This window comes from Vipera berus (genome assembly GCF_964194415.1).
Source record: "Vipera berus genome assembly, chromosome: 1".
Lineage (NCBI taxonomy): Eukaryota > Metazoa > Chordata > Lepidosauria > Squamata > Viperidae > Vipera > Vipera berus.
Genome location: NC_138202.1, coordinates 222,965,652 through 222,980,823, shown reverse-complemented (window position 1 = coordinate 222,980,823; position 15,172 = coordinate 222,965,652). Strand labels below are relative to the sequence as shown.

At 33.1% G+C, this 15,172-nt stretch overlaps 1 protein-coding gene across 2 annotated transcripts in view; it reads right to left on the bottom strand.

Annotated features, from left to right (window-relative positions):
- The window catches only part of MYT1L (myelin transcription factor 1 like), a gene marked incomplete at both ends in the record, with an annotated part of 123,723 nt that overhangs the window by 62,884 nt on the left and 45,667 nt on the right, over positions 1-15,172 (bottom strand). Inside the window, 2 exons of one of the 2 annotated variants that reach the window (XM_081326218.1) lie at positions 190-324; positions 6,690-7,664. In XM_081326218.1, the coding sequence (XP_081182344.1) occupies positions 190-324; positions 6,690-7,664 (1,110 nt within the window). The remainder of the gene's footprint in view (positions 1-189; positions 325-6,689; positions 7,665-15,172) is intronic. The other variant, XM_081326219.1, reaches the window with a different exon arrangement.

Here is a 15,172-nt window from a genome sequence, read left to right as displayed (position 1 = left end):
AGTAAAGATGTGAAAATGATGAAATAAGAAAATATATAAATGTAACATAAAACAAATTGCTAAACTGAGACAAATACTAGAAAAATGGGAGGAATGAAAGAGCAATCAAAATAAAAAGCTTCTCAAGGCATGCTAGAAAAGTTTGTGTGGAATTTTATCCCCCGTTTCCATGAAACAATGTGGACTTACTTTCTGGAGGGACCCTATCTTTGTGTGGGCATCCTGACAAACTGCGGTGATGGGGGTATAGCCCCGTTACATGGCCTGTTCCATCACACCCAGGGGTTGGACATTTGCTCTCTTTCTTTTCTGTTCTTGAGGGATCTATAATTTACAACAAACGTGTCAAGTGAATGATGTTTTTCAGATTTCCAGATGGATGTAGGTTCAGTTAATGAAATCAGTAACTCTTTGGAAAATGTTCTTAAAGAACACTGGAAGAAAACAAGTCTGGCTCTGTTTAAACAATTTTATGTCCTGCTTCTTCTTCTCAACCAGAAGCTTTTACAATTAAAACCATCCCCAGACATGGAGGGTCCTAGGTGGTGACTTTCTTCCAGCAAAGCCACCCTTGCCATTTAATATAGTTCTGTAAAACATTTGTGTAGACTGTGCTTTGTCCTCATTTATAAACATCACATCTTGATGTTTATAAATTTACGGTGGGAGAAGTATGGAGATCCCATGAGAGGGGACCCCCCAAAATTGTAAGTTATTTCTTATAGTGGCATTTTTAAGAGGATTAATATTGACTTATCAAACCATTGTTAAAGAATATTAGAACTTAAACAAAAGTGTATTTCTTTCCAATGAATAATTAGTAGAGGTTAAAACAATATTTCCTTTTAATATTGACCAATATTAAATATTATTCACTATTCTTTTAATAGTGACGAAAATAGTCACTTACTTATAACTTGAATATTTATGACATTTAAACAAATTTTTGTTGCTTTATTTAATGATATTCTCAGGAAAAAAATCTATTCTAAGAAACAATTCCTGTTTGGAAATCAATAGGATTACTGTATATTTTTCTCTGGATTTTGAAATGCAGTGCCAATGCCATTATTTCATGCTTTGTTTTTGTTTATTTTTTACTAAAATATTGCTGATCTATCTTTTACACAATCAGTTATCCAAAGGGAAAAAAATATCCAAACAGTTAAATTCAATTTCTGATTTGTATGCATATTCAAGAAAATTTAGCAGAAGAGTAAGAACAAAAGATATAATTCTTTTGGGGGTTTTTTTGGGGGGGGGAGAGAATGACCATGATGGTTGTAAGTCTCGATTCCTTGAAATGGCCCATCTCACTCCACTCCGTCCTCCTGCTCTATATAAGCTTCAGTGGAGGTATAAGAGTTGCGATATTTTCAAATGTCTGGAAAATGAACTTTGCTTTGAATTGTTAAGTCACAGTTTTAATGTCTAGAAAATGAACCTTGCTTTGAATTGTTAAGTCATAGGTTTAAAACAAGTGATAGAAAAGGGAAAGAAAGAGGTTCTGAATCTCCTCAAAGAGAAATCCTGAACTCTTCTAATCTTCTTCCCTGATAAGCACTTTAGTGTAGAAGAATAAGTGCTGGTGAGCATGGATAAAAGGAATAATCCCTCCCCAACTCAAATTACAAAAAAAGTGTTTCAACTCCTTTTTTTAATGTCCTGTGATTATATCCATGCAAATCAGAGGCTGAAGTCAACTGAAAGAGAACCAAGAATTCTAACAAGGTAAATAAATCAAGGCTTCATTCTTTGGTAAAATGTTGTGTAGATACAGGATTATTATTTCAGGTCCATTTCACAAAATTGTGGTGCATATGCTACCATCCCACCTCCCTGATGATTTACACATTTGTCAAATTCACACTTTTCATTTTCAGAACATGTTTTTGCACTTTAAAATGTTATGCATGCATCCAATCTCAGGTGCACAAATTTTAGACAACTGTAAGCACCTCTGAAATAATTCATAGACTTGATAAGGGAAATTATCTCAGGGTAACTACTTAGAAGTAACACATTCTGAATTTTAATTCTGTATAGAAAGTCTAATATTTTGATTAATATGTAGCCAGCTTTCAAACAGATACATGCAATATGGCACATAAGATTCAAATGCACATAGGATTCAAATTCAAATTAAAAAGTCAACATTGATCATTGAATAAATTTATCCTGCTTACAGCAAATGAAAAAAAAAGTTATCAGCACTCTATATTTAGCCCTGGTTGTGTGATTTTATTTGCCATAGAGGGTTTAAAAGTTATTTCCTTAAAAAAATCTCATTTTTTTCACATATCCTAAGTCTCAATTCAAATTAAACCTTATTTGTATGACAGCTTAGAACTTTGACAGATTTAAGACATTTGCTTTTTATATTTAAACACATATAAAAGCAAGAAATTATATTTCACAATTGGATCATTTCTACTTATTCCTGTGTTGCAGACTAACATACTATACAAAACTAACGTACTGTATAGAGTCCAAAACGTATCACATTTGCTTTATAGTCGGGCACTATTTTACTGTGAGCTCCCAGAAGTGAAATAAGGTCATATTCTAAATTACACTGTTCATTTTTATTTGTGGTCTCTGTTGCCCTACTGGCTAACCATGACTTGGGACCTACTGCATATATAAATTCAAACAGCCATCCAGCTGTTTTATATACTCAATTTCTGTGCTTCTGCTCCATGAAAGTTCTCATCTAAAAGTAAACAACCTGATAATAGATCAGGACATTACCAAAATAAGGAACAGATGGAAATTCTGCCTCTCTTCAAAGGAGATGCATTTCTAGTCCTTTATAGGAGTGGGGCAGGAGTAATAGATGCAATAAATTTGCATACTGGTTGTTATAAACAGTCACATTTGATACACAGGAGTCACTGGAAGGACTTCATAATTTTGCTAAAGAAACCTAATTATCTGAGCCTTTTTGTTTGGGAAATGTATTTTTGCAGTAATATGCCTTGTCAATCAAAAGAAGCCTGACAAAAACCTTCTAATCAAATACAGTATATTAATTAAATATTCAGGCCCGTTATTAGGAGATCAATAAACCTGCAAAAAGTAAGAAGGTGAACAAACAACTGGCAGCCCATAATACATGGTAGGAAAGTTGCTTTGATCAAAAATTGTGATATTTCAAAAGAAAATATTTTATCAATATTTTTAAGAAAACAGGAATTCTTAAAAAAAAAAAAGACCAAATACGTATGTCCCCTTTGGACTATATAATATGAACAATACCTCTCAGAATAATTAATAATCCCCTAAACTTAGCAAATGAACAAATGTTCTAGCTTTTAATAGTGACTAGGCCTTTAATAAGACACAGCTAGTCATTAACTGCAAGTTAATAGAAGTTGGGAGTCAAACCTATTTACCACTAGTGTGTAGCTCAAACTTTACCCCTTGGGAGATATCTAATGGCATTTGTAAACCACAAATTTTATGTAAGTCTTACAAAAGCATTTGAGACATATAACTGTCTAAAATAAATTAATAAATAAATCCAGTCAATATTAATATTATATTGTGGTCATGCTATTTCATGTAACAGTATTCCAAGGGCAACAAGAAAGATAATAGTTAACAAGAAACATATAGCATAAATAATGTAAATCTTTGGACAATCAGAATTAATACTGGAAATAAATGCATAAACATCCATCAATACTATTGACATAGTATCAGTTAATGAGCTGAAACATCTAGAACGAGTTTTTTAAAATTCAGATCATACTGACAGGCACACATTTGAACACTATTTTAATAAGCCAACCACAAATACGGAATAAAAATGTTTTTATATGACCTATATGAAACTTCATTTCCAGTGCATCTTGCTGCTCCAAACATTGAGTAAGGGAAATACCTTGGTCATTTTGAAGATAATAATAATAACAATAATTTAATAATGACTTTTCTAAACACAGAACCAGGTGAAAGGAAAATGGGGCTTCCTCCCATCTACTGATATGCTTGTCTAGACATTGCTTTACATAAAGAGTTGATATAAATGTGTATGGTTGAGATGAAAGTCAAAAAGATGCGCAGAAGCTTTCTAACATGAAATGAACATATAAATTGAAAAAGGATATCCTTTCTCATTGATTTTAGAAACCCATCTGAGCTGAGTATGGAATATAACAGAATTATCCTGCTCTCTTTTTGATGCTGCAGGTTTTCTACATTGAAATGTAAATGTGTGTGCTGATATTCCGATCATCATCTTAGCCAAGAGTTTTTGATGCCAGATTTAGGGTTTGTATATAGTTGATGGTGATTGACATTGGGGCATAACTTTCATACATTATTTTTAAATCTAGGAGTAAAAAAGGGAAGGGGTTATGCAATGCTTTAGGTTCAAAAGCCAAAAAAGTGCTTGACAGTACCTTCTCTGCAGCTTTGTAAAGTTGCTCTATCTTTTCCATCATATGAGGCATTAAATTTGCCTACAGTTCCCATTTCAGACCTAGGTACTGCTTTTGATCTCAATTAAATGCAGTACTTGTCCTTATTTAGAATTTTTTTTAATTGATAAAGCCATTTTGGATTTAGTTAAGATATTTTTTTAAAAAAATCTGTGTGTAAAACTCATAAAATACTTATAAAACTTTACATAAGAATATAAAACTCAACCTTATTTTATCAAATAATTAATATTTAGGAAAAAGTATTTCAAATACTAATGTAATTTAAGAGTTGTTGCATGTGTTGATTGTATTGTTTGTTGAAGAGAACATTTCTGGTAACCTTTGGAATTTACAAAGGCAGACACATATGTGAATTAAATTAACAGCAATTTCCATAACTTAGATAATTCTCATGAATACTTTTTTTCAATCAAGCAAGATAAAGCTACTTTATTCAAAGTTTCAGTGTAGTTCATTGTGCTTACTCATTAATTAATTAATTAATTAATTATTGGGACTTATATGCTGCCCTATCTCCCGAAGGACTCAGGGCGGCTAACAACAATAAAACACAATAATACAAATGTTAAAAAAGATTAAACTAACAAACCCCAGTAATAAAATATTAAAAAAATTTAATATTTAAACTCATGCAAGTATGTGCTCAAGGTTAATTGCATGTACAGAAAATGTACAATCTGAATTGGTTCAAATTTAGTAACTTGAATACTGTATAATGCAAAACTGGTTAGAAATCCATATGTCTTAAGAGTTTTAAAACCTTGCTTTTGTCTTATAAACTTTGCTTAAGGAAAAAAATTGTTGCAGAAGTTTATAAAATGTTTTAAAATCATAACCAGTGTCACAATTCTATTATTTATAATATAAAAGCCTCACCATAACAGTTTAATATGATGCTTTGAGCAGTATAATATCATCTATATCCATCTGTATTGATCTCACATTCCTCTAATAATGTCATTTTTTCCAATTTTATTAAAGGTAATGGAAATCAAAAGTACTCTGCAGCTCTTATACACTTTGTAAGAATGTGGATTCAGGAAAAAACATGTTTATATTTATATACTATATATACCAATGAATAAAAATCTTTACAGTAATTACGCTTAGACTTTTTTTGCATGTTGTGTCATAATTATTTCTAAAGGTAGCAATTTAACTATTTCCATGACTGCATGAAACTAGTGAGGTGGAATGCATATATAAGAAATTGCTATTGATCTCAGCATGCCTTGCCTGGCAAATGGTTTTCATTATCTTACTATTTAAGATAATTAATGTGCAGTCACTGCTTCTATCTTATGTTATCAGTCATTCCAATATAGTTCAATTCCTATCAAGAAATCCCACATTTTATGCAGGAAAGTGTTAATCAATAACTACCATTTGGTGATAATTTTATAAATCAGGATGTTCCGCCATAGTCAAGTCTATAAATACTTGAATTTTACAGCTGGCTGATTTGATTGTCCTGCACCCACCCTCAAAATGTAAGTAAATTCATACAAGGTATTTCCACATCTCTTTGTTTTCATGGGATAACTGATATGATGTAGGAGAAGAACAGGCAAAACTGGGGGGCAGAGTTAAATTTATCATCAACTTAGAGTTCTTACATTGCCAAAAATGATCCAAGTCTCGCCCCCTCTTGAATTTCTTTGACTGTTATCTAGAGCCAATTTAATGCTAGTTGACTAGATTTTTGCATATAGGCTTGAATAAATCTTCTGTGCTGCAACTTAACATATGGTCCTAATGCAACGCACCTGAAATTAATCTAGTCAACTAACTCAGATTAATGTCAGGTGCAAAGGATCAGGACTATCTGTTAAGTTACAGCACAGAAAATTTATTCAAGCCTGTACACAAGAATCTAATTAACTAGCAATTAGCAATAAATTGGCACTAGATAAGGCTCTAAAAATTCAAGGGGGTTGGACTTGGATTGTTTGTGACAATGTGAGAACTCTAAGATGATGACATATTTAACTCCACCCCATCCCACCCAGGTCTGCCTGCTCTTCTCCTATTTCTGGTCTGCATTTCAGGATAATCATTGCCTACTTTCTCAGTAATTTTTGTTTTCCTTTTTTCCTCTTGAAATGATTTTTTTTACAGAAACAAAAATATTAGTTTAGATTTTATAAAGATTTGTTAACACCTCAAACAACACCATCATACATATGTTAAGATTTATCTCTATTTTATCATATGACAACATACTTTAGATAGAAATATTACCTTTACCATAATATGGCTTTTTGATATGGCCATCACTGGATTTAGATTTCCTCTCATCTCCAGAAAGCTGTCTTGGAGACTGTTCTTCATAGGATCTCATATTATCCCTCCGTCCAGCTTCCATTGCCATTTTTTCCCTCATGGCTTTTGCTCTTTCCGTCTCTAAAGCAATTGCTTTCTCAAGTAGTGTTAAGTTTCCTTTTGTCATATCAAACACCTCTTCAGATCTATCTGAGGTAACAGAAGTGGTGTCATCATCTCTTTCATGACATCCATCCTCTTTTGCACAACTAGAAAAAGTTCTAGATCTCGGGCTCAACTGTTCTTCAAGCCTCATTAAATTCATCATATCAGAATAATTCCTATCAGGTGTCCTTCCTTGGAAATCTTCTTCTTGCCGAACATGTTGACGAGAATTCATGTTTTGCTGTTGATTTCTTTCCTGTGGGTTTGTCTCACTGAGTTTGCGGGCCAAATCAAAACATTGGTTCCTCAAACATTCCAAGCTGCTGAGACATACCTCCTCATCACTCTCTTCCACCATTTTTTCAGGAAGCCCATTGTTTGCAGGCTTCCCTAGCATCCCGTAGTTCATATTCCTATTTTCTTGCTGAGACATGTTGTCTGTGTAATTTCTATCATTAACATTTTCTGAAAGCACAACACCATGTCCTTGTGCTAACAATTTCAATGAGTCCACAGTTTCCCTAACAACGTCACTGTCTAAATCTAAACTCAACTCGTTCTTCCGGCCCACATTTTCATTTTTATCACTGTCATCTTCCAAGCTATTAGATGTATTGCTATTCATTTCTGATTCTGTCCTGGCTCTATATGCTGCATCCTCTGCAATTTTACCAAGATTTAGCAATGACTTGGCCACCAGTTCATCATAATTATCGTATTCATCATTATTGTTATCGTCTTTTTCTGTATCTTGCATTCGAGTATTGTGACAATTCATTTGATGGTCTTCTGCATAGAAGAAAAAGAAAAGATAAAAGAAATGGGAAAAAAGGAAAGGAAAAAAATGGCTGGAATGGGAACTTTTTCTACAATACTATGAACAGTCACAAACTGTTAATTATTTTTTTGTGTACGGCAGTTAAAAGCCCTAGAACAGTATTATTTTAAACTAGAATTAAGTAAATATTTTTAAGTCTTTGTTTTTTTTAATCATTGACTAGATCTATTCTCTCAGGGTGGTATTAGTATTAGTTATAGGAAGTATGTAAGTTTGTAAGCTTCTTACAAATTATTTACCATTATAATCTACAATAATTTGTAAACTGTTAGAAAACACTTTATAGCTTATTTATAACTTTACTATAAATACATTATTTGCACCATTTTACTTGTAAGGATTGTTTAAATGGCCAAATCCTATTTTGTTTAATACAACAGATGGAAAAGAAATTAACACAATCCTATATTATAAACACTAATTTTGTTGGAGTAGATCCAGATTTTAGACATATTTGGGACAGAGCCATTGAAATTAATTGTTCTATAATCCTTTCTATGCAAAACAACAATATTTTCCTGGAGGTAATAGTGAAAAATGTAGTTGACAGGTGTTTTAAACAATTAAAAATTGGAACTTGCAATTCACTGCATATATCAATATTTATATTTACAATACAAATATGTGAAAACATGCACATATATGATAAACAATAGTTTAAAGTTTATAACTAAATCGATCAAATATTTGTGGAATCATGAAAATAACTAAATCAAGTATACCGCATGTGGAATCAGAAAAGAAGTACTGCCTTTTCTAATAGTAGCACTTACTTCATTACTGCATGATGTTTTGTATACGAAGTCCATAAAAGAGATTTAGTCTATCGTGGTCTTAGGACCTTACAAGTATTTTTCTCAAATATTTTTAAGCTTACCAACTCATAATTGATACTACAGTATAAAATACATATATATTACTCTTGATTAAGAAACATAGAACAATTTAGATCTACCTAAAAACCTTGCTCATCATTCATTGCTACTCTGTGACAAAGAACAACATTCAGAACAGGGTATGCAAACTTGATTCTTAATGTCTATATGGAAAGAGGTAGCTCCGCGCTCTCTGTCTCCAGCATTCCCAAAGTGCATATAGTTATTGTAATCCTGTTACTGAATGGCTGAATTAACCAAATTCTCAAAGAAAGTCCAATGTATAAGACACAGTACATATCCCAAAAGAGTATGCTGCAAAATCCAGACGTCTCTTAGACAGCAGCACAATTTTCTTGAATTATTGTAATCCAGATATGTTGAAACTTACTAAAATGTTCTCTCACTTCGTAAAACTTTTAACAAAAAGAGATGACACTTAATACATGTTCATTTTTTATCTTATTTAAATTTGGGGATGAATTTTTCTTCTCACATTTTGATAAGATATTCATCATGGGTTATGAAGGCCTTAACCAAATTCTTAGCTACTGTAAATCAAGAGAAGAATAGAACTACACTGATCAGTACCAGTGGACGAGCTAGTTAGCAATATCAGTACAAATTATTTTACAGTAGGTTAAATGCAAAATCTCTTAAAGTTCTTACTAAGTCTGAAAAGAAGAGAATGGGATAAGAGAAGAAGAATATGGGGAAGGGGGAGGAACAAAAACAAAACAGGTCCTTCACCCTGCAATATATTTGATTTTTATAGTGCATGGGGGGAAAAACTCAACTAACTAAAGAATACAATAAGAACATAAAAAATTAATAAACTGAAAGGGGTATGCCAAGATTATTCAATAAGTACATCAAATACTCAGCATATAATTTGTTAACAAAAATAAATACAATTTATGTTGAAAGTAATGTCAGAAAACACCCCCCCACACACACACACAACTTGATTTCAAAGTTATGATGGCTGCACAAACACCCCACCTATGGTCAGGTGATTGCATTTTGGTTGCTTGGCAACCAGATCACTTTTACAACTTTTTGTAGTGTCCCATGGACACATAACTTTTGACATCTTTGTCAGTTTCCAAAGTTTTTGCCAGTTTCTGGGATTTGCTTCCAGTTTTTGGCAAAAAGCAATCATTGGATAAAATGGATTTGCTTAATGCCTTGGCATTCATTTAATGACTGCTACAAAAAATGTCTGAAAAATTGGGTCCAGTCATCTAATGCCTCAATGTATGACCATAATAATTTACGAACATAATTCCAGATTCAATTACGGTCATAAGTTTGCTAAGCACATTTGATTTGTGCTTAGATTGTAAGCCGCCCTGAGTCTTCGGAGAAGGGCGGAATATAAATGGGATTAAAATAAAAATAAAAAAAATAAGTCAAGTTCTATCTTGCATATGAAATGGTATTTATTAGAATGAACATAATGAAAAGCAAAGCCAATTGAGAACATCTCCTCTCACTACTATACTAGAAGTTGAATGAAGTTACAAAACTTTGAAACAATGACAAGGGTGTGAGTATAGTGTAAAAAGAAGGCAAACAACTTATGGAAGTTGATTTCAAGATGCAGTTTCCATTTAGCTTTAAGAATTGTGCAACGTTGTCTCTAAAAATATTTCTTCTTCTTTTGCCTCCTTTTCAAAGATGAGCGAACACTATCACCTCTGTCTGACAGTGATGCACACAATTAGGCTATTGTAATTGTGCAAGTAAAAGCAAGTCTGATAGGAACCAAGTAACGTGGCTCTCCAGATAATTCTTACTGCCACTTGACCAGTGGCATTAAAGATGCTGATACTTGACAGCTAGTAATACTTGGAGGGCCATAAATACTCACTACCTGAGCAAAAGTGTAACCACAAGTTCACTTTAATAACTACTTTTAAACTAATAATTACCTTTAAGTAAGAGAAGGAAGAGAGAGAACAGGAAAGAGAAAGAGAAAGAAAATATTTCTTGACATTCTTATAGCCACTGATCTGTAGAACAGAATAAAGTAGGATTGTATTCCATTATAGCAATAGTTCAGTAACTTACATTATATATCAATTTAACTGCATCTTACAAATATTCATACAGATATACTTCATTTTCATTTGTATATATTGAAAACAGAGGAAGGCATTTTAGGTTTGATGGTATTATGCGGTCAACTCTGAATATGATGATATTCTGAAAGAATTCTTTAAATAGCAATACATATTATTCCACTTACTTTAAGTACTTTAAAGTACTTTAGAAACACCTGTTTAAATTGTGTGGGTGTGTGCTTAAAACTTGGCTGTGTAACTCAGCCTAGGGCTCTGTTTATGTTAAGGGTGCCATTTCTTGGCTTTACTGTTAGCATGCTGCTGTATGTATTTATTTTTAGAGGTTTTTACTATTTTTAATTGTCTTAATTGTTCTATAGTTTTAGAATTGAAAGCTGCCCAAAGTCCGTGAGATGCTGAGATGGGCAGCTATAGAAAGTGAATGAATCAATGAATGAATGCATGCATGCATGCATGCATGCATGAATGAATGAATGAATGACGAAGTGAAGCAAAGCAGCTGTGTGTGCACGTGCAGGCATAGACCTTTGAGAATAGCTTGTGAAGAAGTCATGGATCTGGGGGAAAAGACTTGGCTGCTTTAAGCATACAGAGGGAAGTGGTTTGTCTGGCAGATTTTGAAATTACCATTTTCAAAAGATCACTATCTTATTTTTCCCCCTGACTTCACCCTTTTCATTTTTTGTGTAAAACTTATATTATTCCTCCACTTTTAATATTTTTCTTTTCCTGCTAAACATTTCAATGCAATTGGCCTCTAATAGCAGAAATAAACAGAGGAAATGTTTAATAAAGTCATCATTACCACATATTAATGTTTCCAGAATAAGCTGTATTTCAAAGGTACACCTGCACAAACAGTTATTGTACCTCTCTTCCTCAGGACCTCTAGAATACAATATAAAGTGGAGCACAAAACTTGTCAGTCTTTGAAAATTATGGACATTTCTATGGATTGTTTTGGCAGTAATATGAAAGTAGGGGAAAAAAACATGCTTTCATGAAGAAGTTGAAGACAAACGCTAGAATGATTTTGCCTTCAAATCCCAAATGCTACAGAGCCTCAGTATAACTACTTTTTCAATCTACCGTATTCTAACTACTGCATCAATGAAAAGCAGTATATAACTATTTTTAAAGATAATTTAATCTTTCTTCATTAATCTTTGTGTGGGGCATGCAGTCTTATCTGCTAGTCTGGACATTTGTTATATGGATAAATCCATGATTACTCTTTCCAGATTTAATGCCTTTACCATCAAAGGTTTTAGAATGGAGGTATAGTAATTTTCATTCCAGAATCTAATCTACTCCTGTATGAAACGTGCTGTTGAACCAACATACAACTTTTGCTTAGCTGTCCATTGTTCTGTTCATTGTGCTCTGAATTAATATCTACCCCTCACTATATATGTTCCAAACATTCTATGGAAGATCATACATTTTTTCCTAATAAATTCCTGGAAACCTCATAAAAGTAGCAAAATATCAATCATAATCACTGTTAGAAAACTCTGAAAAGAATAAAGTTCTGATAGACTGGTTCCAGGTTAAGAGGACAAACAGCTACACATTTTTCTATTGAATATTTAAATTTTATCATAATGTTTGTTGATTGATTCTTTATACATAATTTTGATCAATGATTAAATAAATTGTGCTTTGATACATCTACCATGCTACCTTTCTGGACTTGCTGAGAGTCTTGTGATTTGGAGACATCATTTTACAGCAGTTTCTCTTCTATATAAGTGGGCAGGAACAATTGGTGGGGTTGGGAAAGGCCAGGCCACTTCATCATTGGAAACTTCAAATCTTGATCATCTCTCTTATCTAGTTTAACAACTACACAAACACCGGGAGAAGCCATACTGGGCCCAATTAGATGCATGGCAGAAAGTTTGATCTAGTGTTGGAACTAACAGGAGTTCAGTCAGGATCAGATTCAATTCCAAGCAAGATGAAATGGCTGTTAATTTGGAAATCTACAGATACAAGGTTTGTGTCAACTTTGATTCTTAATGTGATTGCCTTCCTTCAGAAAGAACAAACTTGCAATCTGAGGATCCTTGCAGATTTCACAAATCTTGCTAAAAGAACAAGTGAAAGTTGAACTGGAGAGCCTTTGCCCAGCAATCTGAAATGGAACAGGATGGGCTAAAGATGGTCAGTGTTGCCACTGCTGTATCTCAGATTACTGAAATTCACTTTTCATGGAGTTGCACGTGAAGATTATCTAGGAACTTCAGCAAGACCAAAATGGAACAGCTTTTATGCTCCTCCTATATCATACCGCTGTTATAGGACCTACACTACTCTGTTTCCAAGGGCAATTCTATGTGTTAGTTGCCTCCTTTGACACTCTTTTTGGCCCTTGGCTTCTAAGAGGGTGTCTCTCTCAGACTGAGTTTTACTATGTAATGATTAGAGTACCTGCTAAAGGGGGTGTGGAAGAAGTAATTCTAACAGTATGGCTTCCCTCCAATGAAATGCTTGTTCTTTGAGATGAGGATGGCTCTCAATTTCATGGCTTGTGAGAAAGTGATAAAAATCTGACTGTTTGTAGACGGACTATGGAACTACCAGCATTAATATTCATTTTAAATATTTATTGTGCTTTCTGTATTACTATTACTTATTGTCATTGTTTTCTTTCAATCTTAACATCTGAAAATTGCCAAGATTCCATTAATTAATTAATATAATGAAGGCATAATGTGCTAGACAATACCAGGCAGGAATGTACAGTTATTAGGGGCATTACATCTCAACAAATGTAACTGAATTATACATTCATTCATACTTTAGCACAACTTAAACAACTATGTATACAATTATTCTTTGCATGTGGGATATGTCATAGATAAAAAGAATCACAAACGTGTAGAAATCAGTTTTTTTCTAATTTAATAGGAAAATCTCCCAGACATTGCCCAGGTTTGCTTGTGCCCAGTTTTGTTGGAACATGTATGTATGTGTGTGTTTATTTATTTACAAAATTTATAGGCTGCCCATCTTATCTCATAGTAACTCTGAATGGCTTGAAGTATTATAAAAATATTGAAATATTAGAGCTTGAAGTTATTATATAAGGAAATTTTATATGATTATAGAAGGAAATTCTATATGAATCCCCCTATGCTCCTGATTATATTATGGGGTGAGAGGTGGATGATGAAAGCTAAAATTTGGTCTTAGCCTCAAAAAAAGTGAACAAAATAATTTGATTTTCTGCACCGGACTCTAGATACTAAAATAAAAATATTAAAAAAGATTTTTATTTTCAGATTCTAATGATTCGCTTGAAAGTTGCCCCATAGACAGAAATAGAACTTGGGTTGAGGTTTGATCATGCAATTATTTAAATATAAGCAGTCATTCAATTTTAGCATTCCTTAACCAGGTAACAAATAGCACTATCTACTAATATTTTTATTAATAGTTAATAATTTTTGCATTATCTTAAATATATAGATTACAAAGGCTTTTCTCACTCTCATCTTTACTTAAAGTTAGAATTGCTGAAAAAGAGTATGAGTAACAGAAAGAACTTAAGGAAATGTCTAAAATTTGAAAGGAAGAATGAAGAAAAGTTATTTTTTAACAGCAACACCACAATCATAGCAATAAAAATGACCATAATTCTAAAAATCTGTCTTAGTACATATGAAATTCATAAGCTAAGGCACACCATATATTTTGATAGTCTTACACTAAAATATTGATAAATGCTTTCATATGACAGCAGTTGGTTTATTCATTTGATATATGAAATAGTCCTAAAATATCCACATTTGTAAATGTAGGGCAGCTTCCAACAATTTGGAACAAATAATGCATGATAAATAGATAATTGCCCTTTAGAAAATCAAACACATAGTATGAGTCCTTTTAATGAAACCATCATTTATCAAAAATATCAATATTTTAGATGTGTCAATGACAGCATAATATCCAAATCTCATTCCTGGGGGTGGGGATAGATAATATATGCAAACTACTCACTCTAAAAATTTAGTCTCCATGCCAGTGCCAGCCTGGCCAAGAAATACACAGAACTACTCTGAAAACATTCTACGCAGTAAAATAAAAAGCACACGATGAGCCATTGGCATTCACTGTGACTTCTGTTCTGAATCACGACTATGTTGAAGGAAGCATTCCTTCAGATGCTGTAAATAACATTGATGAAACAGAACTCATTTCCCCAAACAAACGTTTGCAATTCTCTTCTGCTTTGATAAGATGCAGTGCTGTAGCATACCTAGTGTATTTAAGACTTTATCTTTGTAAGCCACTCGGAGTCACCAAGAGTAAGTCAGGTGGCCATATTTTTTAAAAAAATAAATAATAAATAAATAAACTATCCAGCGCTGACTAGCAGGAGAAGGAGGAGGAGGATCCAGGCAGACCCAACCACACCAGTGTCAGTCTACCCTGATCTATCTCCATTGCTGTCCTGCACTATTCATTGCCAAATAGTTGACTGGCACACCA